The following is an 18,543-nucleotide window of genomic DNA, read 5'->3' as shown; positions in this document are numbered from 1 at the left end:
TTAGTATTCAACCTCTGGTTCCCACTGGCATGGGGTCAGGCAAGCCCCAGGCAGACAGTGCCCTGCACCGCTTGACTTGCCTGAATCTGAAAACAAATGCTTTCAATGAGTGTGTTTAAACTTCTCAGCGAGAGAGATTGAATGCTAGTATTAGGGGAAATTTTTTTTCCTACAATTTTTTTGGCTTGCTTTCACCAAGCAATGAAAATTTTGTAACATAGCATTTTTATTTTGCTTTAACTGACAGGAAAGTCAGAGTCAAATTCAGAATTCAGCTCTAACCACAAGATATGTATTTTGACACAAATATTTCTCATGGTTTAAAAAGCCTTTGGTTCTGTTTATAGATTGTAGTGCCCAATTTAACATTGTGTTTAAGTTTATAACACGCTTAATATCTTTTTGGGAAGAAGTACCGTTTTAATAAAAGCATAAATATTTTGTTTTCCTCTTTCATTTCTCTCTTCAGATGGCATTTGTCTTTTATTTATTAATGAAAAACAAAACAATTAGGAAAACTCATACTTTTCACGTGTAAAAAATTTAAAATCCTGATAATATTCCAAGTAGGAAAGGATTCACTTATTTCTCATTTATCAGTAATTCTGTGTTTTAATAGAGAAATCCCTTTAAATACAATTTTTACTGATATTATATTAGCTAATGTATTACATTTAGAAATTCCTAGCTATTTCTACTGTTTCAATATGGAGTGTATCAAAAGACCAAACACAGGAGAAGTAAAACCAATGACTCACTGAAGGAGAAGTTAGTAAAGCCTTATTGTGCACACACCAAAAAGACAATTTGAGAACTGCGAGCACTCAAACTGATACACAGAATGAGGCTCAGAGGTATATTGTTATAAAGTAGCTTATATAGTAAAGAGACAGTTGACTATTTATTCTTCACAGTAATTTTGTCTTAAATGATGGGAGATTGATTAATGACTACCTCATATCAACCTTGGGAAACAGTTTAAATTTTGCTTGTAATTTCCAGAGGCATAAGCAAGAAATGACCCAGTTCAAGTTAGTCTTGCAAAGTAAGCTATCTTAAGCTTTGTTTGTATGACTAAACTGGTTTTGTCTGCTGTAGGGAATTTTCAAGGTTGGTCTCCATTTGTTTTTAATTTTAACAGTAGTTTGCTTTGTAAAAGAACTTATTCTTTCTCTGTGATTTAAAAAATATATTTTGAAAATAATAGATCATCTTTGAGACACATATAAAGATTACTTTCTTCATAGATGAAATCCACTAACCTTTCTAGGAAATATAATTAAATCTATTTTAAAGATGAGACTAAGAACCAAATAGAACAGGTAAGTGCTATGCTGTGAGTATACAGCAATGTGTCATAATTGTCTACGATTTCATCTGTGATCAGGCAACTTATAAACAAAAACTGAATTTGCAAACGTCCTTCCTTCACACACACACAGATGTGCACACCTGCATGCATGCACGCACACACACACACATACACATACACTCTCTTACTTTTTCTGAAGGATCTGATAATATATTGTTCCAGGTACTAACTTGTTCTCTAACTTCAAGTTATTCACTATTTTATCCTTAAAATGAGTAGTTTTTAAAATGTTTATTTCTTCTCAAACCTCATCTCTATATTCTTAGCTTCTTTTTGTTTATTTTGGAAGAATAATAAGCTCATTTATGTAAAAAAGGCATATGGCAAGGACTTTGTATTCTAGTAAATTTGCAGACTGTATTCTGAAATAAAGTCCACTGACAAACTAGATGTGTCATAAATTACAGAAAGATATATTTTAATTGAATTTCTAAATTTGAGAAAGATAATGTCAGAACCATAAGTCCAAGAAATATTAAAAAAAAAAAACAGGTCGATGGAAAAACAGTAGGATTTGAATGCTGAAATCAGAATTACGGCTGACATCCATCCAAACAGTTAGAAACTGAGGTTCTCTCCTTGTGTGATCCAGGACACCCCGGGGCTTCAATCAGGGAACATGGCACATAGCAGGCTTTTGTAATTCAGGATTGCAAATGTCCTATTTCACTTCTGACTACCTTCCTTTGACTACAGCTTAGTTTTATGGCTATACCTACCAACAGAAAGACCAGAAAATGCAGCCTAACTTCTCTGTGCACAGGAAAAAGTGGATATGGTTTGGTGAGCCAGTCTTCTCAGTGGAGGTTGGGAGGTGGAGGGCAAATGAAGACTAACTGATAAATGTGTAGGTTTGATGTTGGTTTGCCATGCTATGGGGAATAGTTTAAAATTCATTTTTTGACACAGCTGCAATTTTCTGCTTGATCTGTGGATTCAGGTCACACTCCAAATGTAGAAGTTCCTGGCAAGGAGCTCTTAACAAGTCTATCTCTATACCCAGTCCTCTGCGAGACAGTTAGAGCCTTCCTATTCAGAATTATCTGTAGACCAGTATCATGCGCATCATTTGGGAGTGTGTTAGACATGCAGAATCTCAGGCTTCATCTGAGTCTGCATGTGGAACCATCCCTGGATGCATGTGCATTACAGATTTCCAAGCATTGGGTTAGGGTACTCTCCTTTGTCATGTCATGGGCTATTTTTCTGGCATATTCTAAATGTTCACTGACTGTAGATGCTACAGTTAACCATTTTACATAGCTAAAAGTATAATTAATTTTACATTTCTTCTGGCCCATGAGCCTGTCAGTATTAGATGTTTGTAAACAAACAAAGGATTATATCTTGTTTTATCTTATACTAGTGTGAAAAAAAAGTCAGAAATTTGAAATTGCTCTAGTCATTTGAAAAAGTCTTGTTCTTGATACTGTCTACCCTTTACATTTAGTTGAGGAAGACATAAAAAGTGCTACAGGTTTTCAAAGTAATGATTACACAATTTGAAGGAGTTATTCCTAATTTTTTTGAATGATTATCTTACCAGATTTAGCAGAGTTATGAACATAATGAGCAAAATGCTTCAAAGCATAGAAAATCATAGATACTGTCACATGCAACATGTTATATGCAGGGCTTATTTGTTTCTTGCTTAATGTTCATAAACACACATATATATATTTATTTGTGAATATATATATATTCACCATGTTCCTTTAGTAATTAATATGAGTATTGTGTTAGTATAGGTTTTCTAGAGAAACAGACAAAGAAAGAGACACAGAGACAGAAAGACAGAGATTGTAAGGAACTGGTCCATGCAGTTACGGATACTGAGAAGTCCTGGAATCAGCAGTCAGAAAGCTGGAGACCTAGGTGAGGCAGTGGCAGAGTTCTAGTCCAGGTCCAAAGCCCTGAGAACCAGGAGAGTTGAAACCTGTACATTTCAGTCTGTGTCTGAGTGAGAAACAGGAGAAGGTTGATGTCCCATATCAAAGACAGCAGGGCAGAGAGAGAAATTCTCTCTTACTCAGCCTTTTTTGTTCTATCCAGGTCTTCAGTAGGATAGATTGGATGAGGTCACCCACGGGACGGAAGGCAATCTGCTTTGCTCAGTCTACCTATTTAAATTTTAATCTCATCCAGAAAGACCCTCACAGACAGACTCAGAATAATGTGTAACCAAAAATGTGGGCACCACATGGCCCAATTAAGTTGATACATAAATTTAACCATCATAGGTACTATATCCATGTTGTTCTGACTTGAGTTTATAACTATTTGCTTTTCTTATTATATATTTTGTTATTATCATTTGTAATTATGGAAAAAAGCATTTGCAGGAATCTTTACATTTCTAATTTTCCTCACTGATTTCTACAGAAATTAAGTAACAGCATAGATGCATGCACACACACACACTCTCCCCCCGCTTAGTCAACTAAACCTGGGTCCTAATGTTTTCAGATATTTGAAGTACTTCATAAGCCAATCAAATTTTAAGAGAAAGAAAAAGCTTTTTTTCAGCTGGGAGAAATTTATTAATATGAATGAAAGCATTTCTATGGAAAACAATTAGTACATGATTTTTTAAACTCTCTGCCCTTTTTCCTTACCTCCTTACATAGACATTTCTTGTAAAGTACATGCAGCTTATTTGAGAAGTGTAAATTTGTTGTTAAATGTGTTGCAATTTTTAAATTTTAGGATTCACAGACTTCTTTTCTCCAGTACCAATTTCAAGCAAGGTTAAAAATAATAATAATTTCACTGGGATTTAGCTCCCTGCTTAACTTTATATTCTTCCTCACCCTTAGCATTCTTATAAATGAAGACTATTTTGTTCTGAAATACATACCTGGAACACTCTCTAGTATTTTATTACAAAAGAAATGGAAGGTGCTTTGTATAGTGTTTGGTATGTAATAGCTACTGACTCACCACTGGATAGCTCCATTTCTAGAACACTTAATGAGGTACAAACAAATGATTTAAAGGAATCAATATCTTTACAATTTGAGTTTTTATGGCATATGAATTGGCTAAATAGATGATATTTACGTATACTTCAAATTTCTTTCCGCTCACCAAAGGGAGACGCAGTTTGTATATTCTATCTGGGCAACACCTAATCTCCTTTACCCCATCAGTTGGGGCACACCTTAGCCAGGCTCTTATAATGTGGATCCTGGTTGGGCAGAGGGTCCCAACATTCAGGTGAACAGGGTTGGCACCCTGGACTAGTGTGAGGGCAAGGTCACCCTGAAAAAAGACTACAAGGGCAGCTGGAGGGGAAGGTGGTGACCCAGAAGGGAGGTGGTAAGCGGAGACTGTTTCCCTGGTGCTGCAGTTTGTCACCTGGGAGGAAGAGAGACATCTCCGGGAATGTTATGTCATCTCACACAGCGCTAGTCTTTTATTAATCTCGATCTTTATTATTTTAGCTAGAGATAGTACTTTTCTTTCTTAGGATACTGATTCAAGAAACATTCATTTTCTAACCCTATCCACGGCTAAAGTTTGAGCTGGAGACTTTTAAATGATGCGGGGAGTGGCAGACTATGAAAGAGTCCATGTAAATGGAATGCTGTGTGTAGAATGGCTCCCTGTGGCATTATTCTGGAGACAAATCCTTTGATAGTAATCATGAGAAGGAGGGCCTCAGGCGGAGTATTTCTAGACTACTATGTTTGCTGTATAGCTTTAAAGAGGCAGGGTGGGGGGTTGCAGACGGTCAATCAGAAGTCATCAAACACTCTCAGAAGGTATTCCTTGCAGTGACCTCCATGACTTGATAATTTATAACAGAAAATGAACCAAAGAGAGAAATTCTCAATAACAGTGTTGGAGTAGAAATACAGAAACCTTGATTGATGAATACATGTTCTCTCTCCTGCACCACCTCACATTCAAGTTAAAATGTGAGCATGGAGAATTTGGGGAAGCAGTTTAACAGCTCTAGGTATTTTAATGATTAATAATTCCACCCTAAAATACAAATTTCAACAACTAAATGATTTACATTCTGAAGGAAATGAAATCTCAAGTAATTGTTTTATTAATCAAAGAATTTTTAAAATTACCTATTTTGCAGCTTCTTAAGTGGGTCAAATGCTTAGGAAAGGAATGAATTGACTGTCCTGGGCAGAAAGATGATGAATATAAATCAAATCATAATGTGGTGATATGACTTGTTCCACTTAAATGGCTTTTTAGAAAGCTTGCTCTGGGCCAAAATGGGTGAAAAAATGGAGCAAGAGCTTGGTAAGTTTTGTGTGACCTGAACTCAAATTCAAGTAAATACAGGTAGCCTGAGTGCATTAGGTTGTAAATATGCCGAGTTCAATTCAGTCAACAGGCATTTACTGGACATAAACTAGGTGCCCAGCATGACACAGACTATACTTTCCAAAGTCTGTGTGTGTCAAAGAAAATGACAACACACTACGTTTCAGGACTGCCCAGTCTATTGGAGAATATAAACAAAGGAATGATCAAAGCAAAAATTCTATGACAAGTACTGTGATGTCAACACAGATGGAGGAACTCAAGGGTGAGAGGTGAATTTTAACTGTGGGAGAGCAGGAGAGCTTCACAGAGAACATAACTGAAATGGAACTTGAAAAATATCTGTACTTTGCTAGTTATGGAGAAATGGGTGAGAATTTTAGGCATAGGGAAAAGAAGATGAGAATGCACAGAAGTGGCATATTTTCAGAAACAGAAAATTTGGGTAATTCTTGCATGGTGAAGTGGTATGAAATATTTAAAAGCACTGGATCATATGATAAAGTAACTAACATGGTATAAATGTGATTTTTTTTCCAAGCAGAGATTGAGGAATCAATAAATGTTTTCTTTTGGTTGGCTTTAGTTCAAACATGCCAATATTTTTCTAATTTAAAAAATATATTAGAAAAATAGCACTGGATATGAAGGAGTAATACAAGGAGGAGATGGTTCTTGTAATGTCTATCATAGTCATGGGAAACAGAGGAAAATGTATATTTAAGAAATATTTCTGACATAGCTGATTGGATATTGAGGAAAATGGAGCTAGAGGATTTGGGGATGGTATAGCATCACTGCAAAATTGCGTAATTTCTATCCGTGAGGATAAGAAAGCTTACCTGGTAAAACTATATAAATTCAAGAAATGACATACAAAATTTGCGCCATATACACTGAACAATATGGATCATTACTTGTGCTCTCTTTTAGGGTTGCAAGTAGGGAGACTCTCATAGGTGGTAGATTCTAAAATATGTGTGCAGAGGGCAGTTCAGGAGTATACACTCTTCCTCTGGAGCCTGAGAAGACAAAACTAAACAAAATGAACTGGGCTCTGTTACTGAAATGTAGATGCTGGCAACATGAGGTCATATCAAACCCTCTAAGACAGTATGTGTGTTAGATACTTATTTTAGAGTCTGGAATGTTTGAAGGAATTTAAAAATATACTTTGTTCAAATAATTTTTAAATTTATTTTCAGATTATGATTTACCATTTTAGAAAGCCTGGAATTTAATCACCCACCAGAGACACAGTATCTCATAGTGGTTGACACGGGAGATTCTATACTCAAATATCTGGGTTCAAAAGCTTCCTGTGATTTATTAGTGGTGTAATTTAGAGCAAGTGACTTGCACTCTCCTTGCTGAAGTTTCTTCATCCATAAAACAAGAATGATAATAGGTAACACTATTCTTAGTAGAGTACTGTAATTGTAATAAGGAATAAATGATAAAAGTCAACACCAAGAGTGCCCTTAGCAGGCACTGATCTAAGCATTTTTATATATCATCTCATTAATTCCTTATGAAAAACTCAAAAAGTATGTATTATTACCCTATTTACAGATGAAGAAATCATAGTACAGAGATGCTGAGTGACCTGCCATGTTAAGAAGCCAGGGTTTGGCAGATTCACTATTTGAACCCAAACAGTCTGGACTCACTGTCTGTCTTGCAGTCACTTTATTTCTTGATTTTTCATGGATGATTTTAAGCTTCATAAGTAGGTGAGCTCATACATATAAAGTATTTAGAACTTGACATGGATGTCTGGCCCTACTGAAATGCTAATAAATATTAGCTGCTGCTCCTATGGCTACTCTTTCTGCTGCAGTGTTAGAGTTAATCTTCAGAGAATGACTATCAGAAGCTGAAGTGCCTCATATACAGACAACATCTTATATGCATACAGACACAACAGCTTCTCGTCTGTATACCTGACACTTTATTAGAGAAGTCTCCATCACAGCAGCTTGTTACTAGTAACATTCTCTGTTTTGTTTTTTATTTACCTGGTTTATTGTTTGTCTGGCTTACTAGATGATGAACTCAGTAAGTAAGAGAAGAAAATTTGTCTCCCCCATTTCTGTTTTATACCCAGCAAAGAGCTGGACACAGGTACTCAGTAAATAATTTATGATAAACAAAGGGGGACACAATAGAAATAAGAAAAGAATCTGTGTGTGTGTGTTTGTGTGTAGTCACTTGCAGAGCCTTTCACAAAACCATTGAAATGAGGACACACTGCAGTATTTTTCTATAACCATTAGCAAGATTACAAGCAGGCCTTCCGCATAAAGAATGTGGGCGTAAAAGAATTGTAAGCAGGCACTCTCAGGCCTCCTTAATAGAACCATTGCCTTTCTCCCTGGATCTCCTACCTGCTTGTCTCAAGAGAAGCATAAGGAGGCAAATATATTTCCGAGAGCCACAGCCAAGATGCAGGTCAGCTCCAGAAAACTGTAAAATACTTGCTATGGGAGACTTCTTGGTTTGGAGGAAAAATATTTGAATTCAGTGATGAAATTTTTCTTCTTTCAAAAAAATGTTAATATATCATGCAGAATAATATAGCACCTACGTACTTATCCTTATAGACTTACATGTCTTATTCCTACTAGAGAGTTAATACCATCAGGTAATTTTCTCCCCTTTATGTTCTCAGCAAGAATAAGCTATAAGGAGTATTGCTGTCTGTTTCAATATCTAAGACTAGACGCTAGCTTTCAAAGTTTCAGATAACAGATATATAATATAAAGAACATGAAGGGGGAATATTAAAAGAGGATGAAAATGGTGATTTATTAGTGGAAGTTATTTTCTTATATGGAGACTTTTGGAGAAAGGAGCACAAGAAAAAAGATATAAAACCTTCTCAAATGCCAATTTTTTGGTATGAAGTAATTTCTTGGTAATGATTTTCACCTAAAAATGTTTTTGCAATCCAATTTATAAATTTAGTACTGTGTCTTTTATGGATGATTGAAAGAGTTACTATTAGTTTTATCATATATACTTTATCACATATGCATAATTTAATTACCACTGAATGTATCATGTAAAAAGCCATACACTGGAGCTAAGATGCATAAGCCATGGTTCTAATCCCCAAAGATGTCACCGTGCTGCTATATAATGCAGAAATGATGGTGTGATTTGTCAATGAAACTGATGCTCTTACATGCTTTACGTTTTGTTTACCAGAAATATTTACTCAATTTTGATTTAGTTCAGCTGATTACATTAAATAAGTCAGTATAACATAATACATGGATGTCCACTTGAATAGTGTGGAGAATTGTTCACTGCCTCTAATAGCTATGTGTTTATAGTTTTAGTCAGGAAAAAAATCGCCTTTTTATCATAGGAAAATTGTAATATGAATAATTTATTTTAATTCAGAGGGGAAATTTGGTGGAATCATGTGATGAAAAGGAAAGAATGCTAGGGATGGAACTTTAATAGTATCTCTGTGGTTAGAGTAAGAGCAGTGAAGACTACTTGAAACAGAGACTTGATAATTACACTTTCAATTCCAACCCAAGTCTCTTTCTCTATTAAATCAAATTAAATACTTATTGCCTTTTTAAAATGGACTTTTCTCTCATCTTAAAATATTTAATAAAGCAATACTTTTTTAATATAGTTACATTGTCTTTATATTATATATTCTAATGGTTATGCTTTTTTATGCTGCAGTTGATAGAAATTTAGGTTTAGTAATGCAAAAACATATATTATCATCAATTTTTTAAAAAATCTAATCATTGTTATATCGTAAAAATATTGAAAAAATATGAATGCAAATTCAATCAACATGTTTTTATAATATTTTATACTGCAGGGTGACTTACAGGCTTCTGCTCCTTCTTACATTCAAATTAATTCTATTTAATTCAAAACTCCTTTTTTAAATACATGGACTACATGTATTCAGTTTTGCCAACATGAAATAAAACTTTTGTGTGCTTTAATGAGACATCCTCTTTATGCAGTATCCTTACTGGGTATAATTATTTGCAAATAGTCCTTAGCCCACAATTTGTATTGTAAACAGAATTTGAAAGGAATATTCTTTGAAAGGAATATTCTTTGAAAGGAATGATGGAATTAATTAAAAATACCTTACATATTTTCAAAAGTGAATGTCTACAGCATAGAAATACCTATGGAAAAAGGACTAGATTTATTTATTTTTAACTGCTAATGTAATACTTTGAATTGTGGCAAAAATAAGAGTTGTGATAAGGCACAGAGAATGAAATTAACATTGTTTTGTACAGCTGTGTCTTCCCTTAGAGAATAAGTCTATTCTTGAAAATGTAGAAAATGATTTTTAAAAATCAAGTCTAAAGTTTAGACATATTAACAAAACCCACTTTTAAAAGAAAATGTGTTTGCGTGCATCTTTGTGTGTGTGTATTTTTTCTCAGAGCTGTGCATCTAGTCAGGAGGGGTGTACAAGAGCTTTAGGGGAAAGAAAAACTATGAAGTCTTTCTATGTGTATCCAAATCACAATTTCCAAATTCTACTCTCAAAAGAGTTTTTATATGGCTCATGTGTGAAAGCACTTGCATGCTTATACTAACACAGAAGTGACAAGCCACCTACATGGTAAGGGTGGTATGGGGAGAGATTTTTCATAGAATTTCAATATCTAGATTACAAGCTTCATGAGGACATGTACCAATACAAGCTTCTTGTATTAGGTTTTGATCCTTGAAATGTCCTAAACCTTTAGAACAGTATGTCATACAGAGTGAGCACTCAATATATTCACTATACTCAGAGTATTTTTGTTGAATGAATGAATGGGGCAATTTGTAAATGATCACAATGCTTGTTTTAGATCATAAAAAGGAGACTGTAGGCAGTTTTTAAGTTACCTGTCTGAGGCAGGTGGTGGCAATAACCTAATGCATAGATTCCTAAGGCAGGGATATTGTCCTTCATTAAATTATTTTACTGTTAAGTGTTAAATCAGTGATAAAAGTAAACATCTAACCAAGGTTACTTACACTAAAAGATAAGTTCCAGGCAAATATCTTATATTCTTATGTTCTATATACCTCCTTTCTTAAACCATTCTATGATTTACAAAGCATTTCTACATGAGCTAGATACATAAGGTAATAGCAATTTCATTATGATGATTTATTTCTCCATCCAGTAAATATTTAGGAAATGCTTTCCTTCAGGAGTCTGCTAAGTAGAGGGAATAAAATTGTGTGCACATGACTGCCATGGTCTCTGTCCCATGTTCCCTCTTGTGACAGACACAAATAAAAACAAGTAAACACATACATTATCAAAGTAAATTTGTCTTACGTTAATTGCTTTGAACAAAATAAATGGAGATTGAGAGTCTGGGGATTGAATGACTCTGCAGTCACAGTGATCAGGGGAGGCACTTTTGAGGAGGTAACCTTTTAAGCTGAGACCTGGAAATTACAAGTTCAGCTTAAAAAGTGACTTCCCCATTTGGATAGGGTCTAAAATGTCTCCAAAGGCAGGTGCATATGCCATTGGGACGGGGGAAGGAGAGAAGTTCCTGCAGCTGTGATGTACAAAAATCAGGAGAGTTGGAAATGGTTGCATCCAGTAGTTAATTCCTATTTACAGTAATGGAAACATTCCTATGATGTCAAATAGTTATGATGAGGCACCCGTATTTTTTGTATTGTTCAACCAATGTTTGGGATGTTAAAAGAACTGCCTAATATAAACAAATAGAATTCTGATAATACCCAAAGTGCAGTATGATTTTTTATATCAAATTTTGACTATATTTCTATTTTTTATTTGATTTCTTTATTTTATACATGTTTCCCAGGATAGCCCACTGGTCTTACAGTCTGACAGGAATGTAACAGTGAATGCAAGAAATCACATGGGGCAGTTAACTGGACAGCTGACAGTAGGTGAGTGCTTTGGGGTAAAGATTGCTCTTACCATCTTACTCCATTTAAAACTCTGTGGTTGTTTAAACTGGGAAAAGCAAAAGCATATTATTTATCTAATATTTAACTGGACATCCATCACAGCCCAGTCAGCCTACACATGATTTGATTTCTCATAGGCTAGTTATGAATTCCTCTATTTGGAAATTTTTAGTCTCATCAATGTGTTACTGTGAGACTTAATTACATATATTTTGCAGTTATTCTTCTTGAATTATGAAATACGCCATTTTCCTAACAAATATTTCCCTAATATATGTTAAAGTATAGTAAACAGTCTTAAACAAACATGATACAACGTCTGTGTATCCTTTGTTTTAAACAAATCATTTACTGATAAATATTATCTGCTTAAGAATTTAGAAGTGATACAATAATTGAATATAAAAAAGCTCTACATTGATCAATTACTTATAAACTTGATGTTAAAATTATCTATATTTTAAGGTTTATAGGCTTTAGAAGTTTGATAAAGTATTACTAATGTTTTCTCATATTATAAAAAAACGATTTAGAGATTCACGTTACATGGCCTTGTTATTTTACTTAGTTTTTATAAGAAGAAAGTTAAAGTCAGTTGTAATTATGTAAAATAATACAAATATTTGACTTGTATGGAATTGTTAAAATATTTCTAAAACATTATATTTTTCTTTGGGAAAATTACCTAATACTGATACTGTGTGTGTGTGTATGAAAGTATATTATAAATAGTGAATTACAGTTTTGAGGGCTGAATTATTCTTATCTTAATGAGAAATTAATCATAATTTTAATGCAAATATATGTTTCTAATATTTCTAATTAAATTACACAAGAATATGACATATGAAATGTGAGACTTATAAACATGAAATTGATTCTGTCTACTTTTTTCTAGGTATATGAAATACTTTTTGATATGTTATTCATTTCGATTAAGCCAACTTAATTTGTGGCATATTTGTATTTCAAAAATATATAATTGCATTTTATTTATAATAATTACATCTTATTTTGCATTTCTTTACATTGTAAAAGTTGGTCAGTACACACCTATCAGTTGCTATAATTTGACAGTATTTTGATATCAATTACAGAGGGGAGCTATCGGCAATTGGATTAAAAATTGGTGGGAAGAAATATGTCTGTAGACACAGAACTGATTCAGAAGCACCAGGCACTGAATTAAAAGTCCATGCCAATTCAGTCTTGTTACATTGGAACTGCAGAAACAGGCCTAAACTGGGCAGATTTTCCATATCATAATTTTTTTATATTGAGAACTCTTTTGCTAGATAGAACTTTATTTTGCATTCTATTCTTGATTTAAAAAAAAAGAAGTCCTTAGTGCCAACCTGTAAATTAAACACACAAAGACTGCATACCGGCGTCCACTGTTAGATACAATCACTACATTACCAAGGTGCTGCCTGTGGAAAAAAGTGACTGTTTGATTACATGAAGGGTAATCAAATACTGTTTGCATTTTGTTGCATGCTTTCCTACAGAAAATATAAAAAATAATAGCATTGTGCTAGTGTTTTCAACCACTGCTCCAAACTGATTTTAATGTAAAATCAATATTTGCCAATTGAGGGAGAAGAGAGAGAGAAGAATGAAGAGAAAGAGAGAAAGGGCAGTGAGTGTGGAAGAAAGATTAAGCTTAGTTTTAAATGAAGCAAATCAATAAGTTAATGATGCAGCATTTTTTTTTCTGTGGATGGAAATACACTCATTCCTGTGAAACTTAAACTAAAAGCTATTTAATACCCTAATCCTCTGAGTGTACTGCTGGTGACCTCCATCTTTGCACTGCTTTGTATTTTCAAAAAACAGATAGAGAACAAAGGAAGGCATAGGTAAAGGGGAGTGGGACAGGGATTATGTATTCACATTTGGAGTCAAGCCATATGGGACTCCAGAAAAACATTATCTCTTGGAGACTCAGTTTTCTGATCTCTAAAACAGAGATAAAGACATTTATTTTGAATCATCAGAATTGGGGCAATTTCTGCAAATGTTAGGCAATTATACTTTGAATCTGTTATTGTTTGGGTGATGGTGATTGTAATTTTGGGTATCACTTAAGTTATAAATACATTGCAATCATGTGAAAGATCTCATGTCGCTTTTCTATCCATTGTGTCTCTGTGAGAGCAGTTGGGGAAGGCACGTTGAATTATAATACTGTTGCAAAAATATTCTACAAAACACGTCACAGGATATATACCTGATGTGTGGAAAGTGTTTTAATCACGTCCTGATAAAATAGCCTTTAGGTAGAATTTGAAGAGATAATAAGATTAATTCAAGCAATTCAATTTTAATTATATTGACAAAAAGTAACTGTTTTAACCCTCTTTGCCTGTTTCCTTTTTTTTCATTCTTTCAGTTTTTGTTTAGGGGCATGGTCTTGATTATAGTATAGGTATGACATTAATTTTAGACATTTAAAATTATACTACCAAATATAGAGTAATATTTATGGAAAATAAATTCCAGTTATTCTTCATTTTCTAAGTAAAGCAATTTAATATCTACCCTAAATCTATCAATCACTGTTAGAACAGTATAGCCAATTTTACCAATGTGGCAGACTGAATATTTTTCCACATATTATTTTCGTTTAAACTTGGAAAAGAAAATCTCCCTTATCAGTAGGTACTTGTACCATTTTTCTCAAAATTATGTATAAGATTGTTCAGCCAAGCAAATATCCACTCCCCTTGTACCCTGCCCTTTTAGTTCTGTTTACAAGCTTGACTTTCTACTGATCCACTTCTCAGGGATATGTGTAATCCACGGCCTAGGCATACCTGGTGTGTTAATTTTACTCCAGACTCACTCTGGATTGGAATCAGATTATTTATAATCCAATAAATGCAAAAAAATTATATATATGCCATCTCAGACAAAATCAAAACTAAATCTAAACATTTTTAGAATTTGGGTAATACAGATTTTTTAATTGACAAATATGTTTTGTGTGCTTAAAGTTCCAGGCTTTATATAAATGTCTGATAATATCAGAATCTCCCCATGAAGTCTGAGACTAATTTTTCATGACCTTTATGACATGGGAGAAGATGAATGAACTCAAATTTCTTCCTACCAGTTTCTCTTCTTAGAATAAAGCTGAAAGAGAGGTATCAGGTTGTCCTGGGGAAGTAGTTAAAGAAAGTACAGGATCCCAGGAGTTCAGAGCCCTTGAATAAAAAACAAGAACTTAATACTCAGAATTATTCTCTACGCCATATTTTCTATTTTTCAATATATAATTACTATGTTAGCAGAGCATACTTTTTTATGTAAGTGACAAAAATAGTGCATGATTTTAGGGGTTTTATGTTCATATGTGTTGATAGCATAATATTTCATATTTTTAGGGTATTTCCATCATACAATGTAGACAAAAGTGAATTAAGCACCATTATTGTGAAGCTTATCATAGCCTCTTAGAAAACTGCTAAAATTATTTAATTGAGCTAGTTTGAGTTTTTAATTATTTTTGTTCAGTAGCCTCCCTCATTTAAATTTCAGTCACAAACAGTGATGTTTGAGAAATCCAGAATGGCTGCCATGTGATCCTGTATTATAAACATGATAAGTCCCCCGCAATGCCATGTCTATCATTGTCCCAGTAAAACATTAAAACTAATTGTATATTTAAGAGGTGTAATGCCATTGTTCTAAAAATCCACTTTTAAAATGTGCTTTAAAATCACAATCTTACATTTCAAACAGAATCTTACAGTTCGTCAGAATCTCATAATTCTCCTTGTTTAATGCTCAATAAATTTAGGAGGCTCAGTTAGCTCCTAGGAACTGCCAGCTATTATTGTCACTTGCTCATCTTTGATATTCTTAGTTCCACTTATCACAAATCAGTGACATAACCAAATTATATAAAAATCTTTATTATAATCTCTAACTCCTCATTTTTTCTTTCTTCGATAATTCTTCAATGCTCAGAGTCATGGTTTTTGTAAATAAATCCAACTATACGGTAGTAAGAAAGCACGTCATCTGCAAGATGTTTAAGTATTTGCAGTTAGTACTAGTTTTCTTTTTCATATTTCACATTTTGAGGATTAAAAACCATATAATAATGAAAACATTCGTAGCAGCTTCTGCAGCAGGGTTGACTCTGGTTTCTTCTGAAGTCTGAGGCACTTGTCTTCATTGCCTGTGGAGACGTACCAGGGAGCCGGTCAGGAAGTAGGACGTAGGAGCAGCAGACGAGCCAGAGTAGAGGTGTCAGTGCCGGTCCTTTGCCTTTTCCAGAAGCTGTCAATCGGCTACACACTTAAAAATCAAGTTTGTTTTATTTATGTCTAGAGAAGATGAGCTTGATAAACAAACTTAAACTTTAGAATTTGGTAAGGAAAATATTTTTCTTTTATTTGTTTTCTTATCATACTGAGTCCATATACATGAATAATACCATGTATAGGATGAAACAACCATTTTTGAAATAGAGTGAGTTTATAAAGAGATAAATAAAAATGTACTAAAATACAAAATTACATTAAAATTAGTACATAGTTTATCCATAGGAAAGCTCTTTGTATCCTGTAGAGTGATTAATTAAACCTCATTGACCTTCCTGGTAGGAAAGGTATAAAGGGAAATGTGACTAATGACATAATATCACTATATTTGAAGAGAAAACATAGGAGCTTCTTATGGGAAAGGAGTTTTTTTTTCCCTCAAAACAGGCTGAACAAAATGTACACATTGTTAATAGAAAGGAAACTGGATGATATAATGTAGACTGTTTTTAGCAACCCTATATCAAAAGAAGCATTATGTCTGCTAATACTCTGACAGAGTGCTTTAAAGAACGCTGAGAACACACCTGCAAAATACAATTACATAAAATCATTGTAAGGGGCGAAAAATAGGATATATTTACTGGTTCAGCCTAATTCAGGGATGAGAATCTAGACTCATCTGCAAGAGATGATATGTGTCTCTTAAATATTCCTTATATAATATAGACTTTCACTTGGGCTTGTCATTGGTCAGATGAAGTGAGAGCCCAAAAAGTTAGTGATTGTTGCTGGATCTTTTCATTTCAGAAATAAAGTGAACTGATGATAAAATTGGCATCCTTTAGTAAAAACTGAAAACCCTAAGTCTGTTAACTGTGTTGATGCCTCTGCCCACCTCAGTACATCCCCCACCATCCCAGACAGACAGACACACACACACACAGAGCACACAGGCTTCCCCAGAAAACTGGTGTAAGATCAGTACTGGGAGGAAAGCCAGTACAACTTTAAAGAAGCCTTTCAGCGTCTACTACTGCCCACAGCAGGACTGGCTGATACATTGGCATTTCATTTCATGCGATATGCTTCAAGATAATTTGTCCTGAAACTTTTCCAAAAATCTTTACCGGATACCTATCATGGCCAAATAAATAGCAAAGCAAGCAATGAGTAAAATCACATCATTTTAAGGGAACTGTTACTACCAAGAATTTAATAGACACTAATGCTGATGAGATTGTTGAGACCGCTGAGCATGTTTTTTAATGTTTCACAAATTTAGGGTGATCCATATAATCCAAATATTTCACAATATCAGACACAAAGCATGCTTACTAGAAAGGCATTTTTATTATGACTGATTACTCAGAGATGTTATAGAAAACCAAAACAAAATCAAAGCATAAGTTCAATGAAAATTATTTTTTAATGTAAGAATGTATGGATTTTTACTAATGACATTATGAAGATAAGCATGTGAATTATATGTCAAAATATTGTAGAAGAGTATGTTCACCTAGAAATCATAATTTCCTCAGAAACTAGTGTGAGGAAGAAATTATATATTATAGTTAATAACATGGATTCTGGAGCCAGCTAAATCTCAGATGTGTCACTTCCCAACTCTGTGCCCTTGTAGAAGTTACTTGGGGTATCCTCTCCAGGCTTCTGTGGGGATAACACAAGTAAGTATTCATCTCACACAGTAGATATGAGAATTAAATAAATGAATATATGTGAAATGCTTGGAACACTTCCTGGAGCATAGTATGCATTATGTGTATGTTAGTAGTTGTAATTTTATTAGAGCTACATATAAGTAATTCTGTACAAATTCTGACCAAATCTCTGGGTTTTATTTTCCTTATCTATAAAATATTATGTGAGGCTATCTCCATGGTGCTTTCCTGTCCCAAGTCTAAAAGTGAAAAATTATTTTTTAACTTTAGAGAATGAAATTAGTTGATAATGCCTGTGGTCCATTAAATTCCCCATACTCAGCACTCCTGACAAAAATGACATCTAATTTGATTTTTGACATCTTAGTCCCAAATTGTAAGTACATATTTTTCATTTAAAATGAAGAATGTAAAGAAGCACAACTAAATCAGCATCATTGTTTTTATTCATCAAATTGTGGCTTATAAAAACTTTTTTTAGTGAAAGCTAATCCACAAAATAATTCAAGTCAAATCAACTTATTTTTGTCAATACTAAACATCAGCATGTTTTGTCCCTATGTGAATGGAGAAAAATGTAGATGAGGGTTTTATAATAAATATTTAAAGACCCCTAAAGTGACATGTAATCTTGTGTTAAAGCAATTACTGTGAACACCTGGGAATCGCTTAATTGACTGCAGATGGTGTAGGACATATAACAAGTAGAAGGTTACAGATTATTCTCACGTACCAAATTTATGTTTTTTGTCATTGACTCATTTTTTTTAAACTCAAGGAATGCTGTAGCAGTCTGGGACAACTTAATAAGGAAGAATATTTTTTGTAAAATAGGTTGTGCACATCTTGGAGAGTAGATCAACAAACACGTAGAATTAATATCACACGTACATTTTAAATGATTAAATACATCGTTGATGTTTTATTTAGTTTATTAATATTAATTAATTTATTCATATTAATTAAAGTAATATTAATTAAA

General features: G+C 33.7%; 1 protein-coding gene across 2 annotated transcripts in view; it reads left to right on the top strand.

The window, feature by feature from the left end:
• SGCZ (sarcoglycan zeta) overlaps positions 1 to 18,543 on the top strand; it is a 680,068-nt gene that overhangs the window by 595,309 nt on the left and 66,216 nt on the right. For both annotated transcript variants that reach the window (XM_032468647.1, XM_032468646.1), the window contains exon 4: positions 11,500 to 11,587. In XM_032468647.1, coding sequence (XP_032324538.1) covers positions 11,500 to 11,587 — 88 coding nt within the window. The remainder of the gene's footprint in view (positions 1 to 11,499; positions 11,588 to 18,543) is intronic.

This window comes from Camelus ferus, chromosome 26, assembly GCF_009834535.1.
Source record: "Camelus ferus isolate YT-003-E chromosome 26, BCGSAC_Cfer_1.0, whole genome shotgun sequence".
Taxonomy (NCBI): domain Eukaryota; kingdom Metazoa; phylum Chordata; class Mammalia; order Artiodactyla; family Camelidae; genus Camelus; species Camelus ferus.
This window is presented reverse-complemented; position numbering and strand designations above follow the sequence as displayed.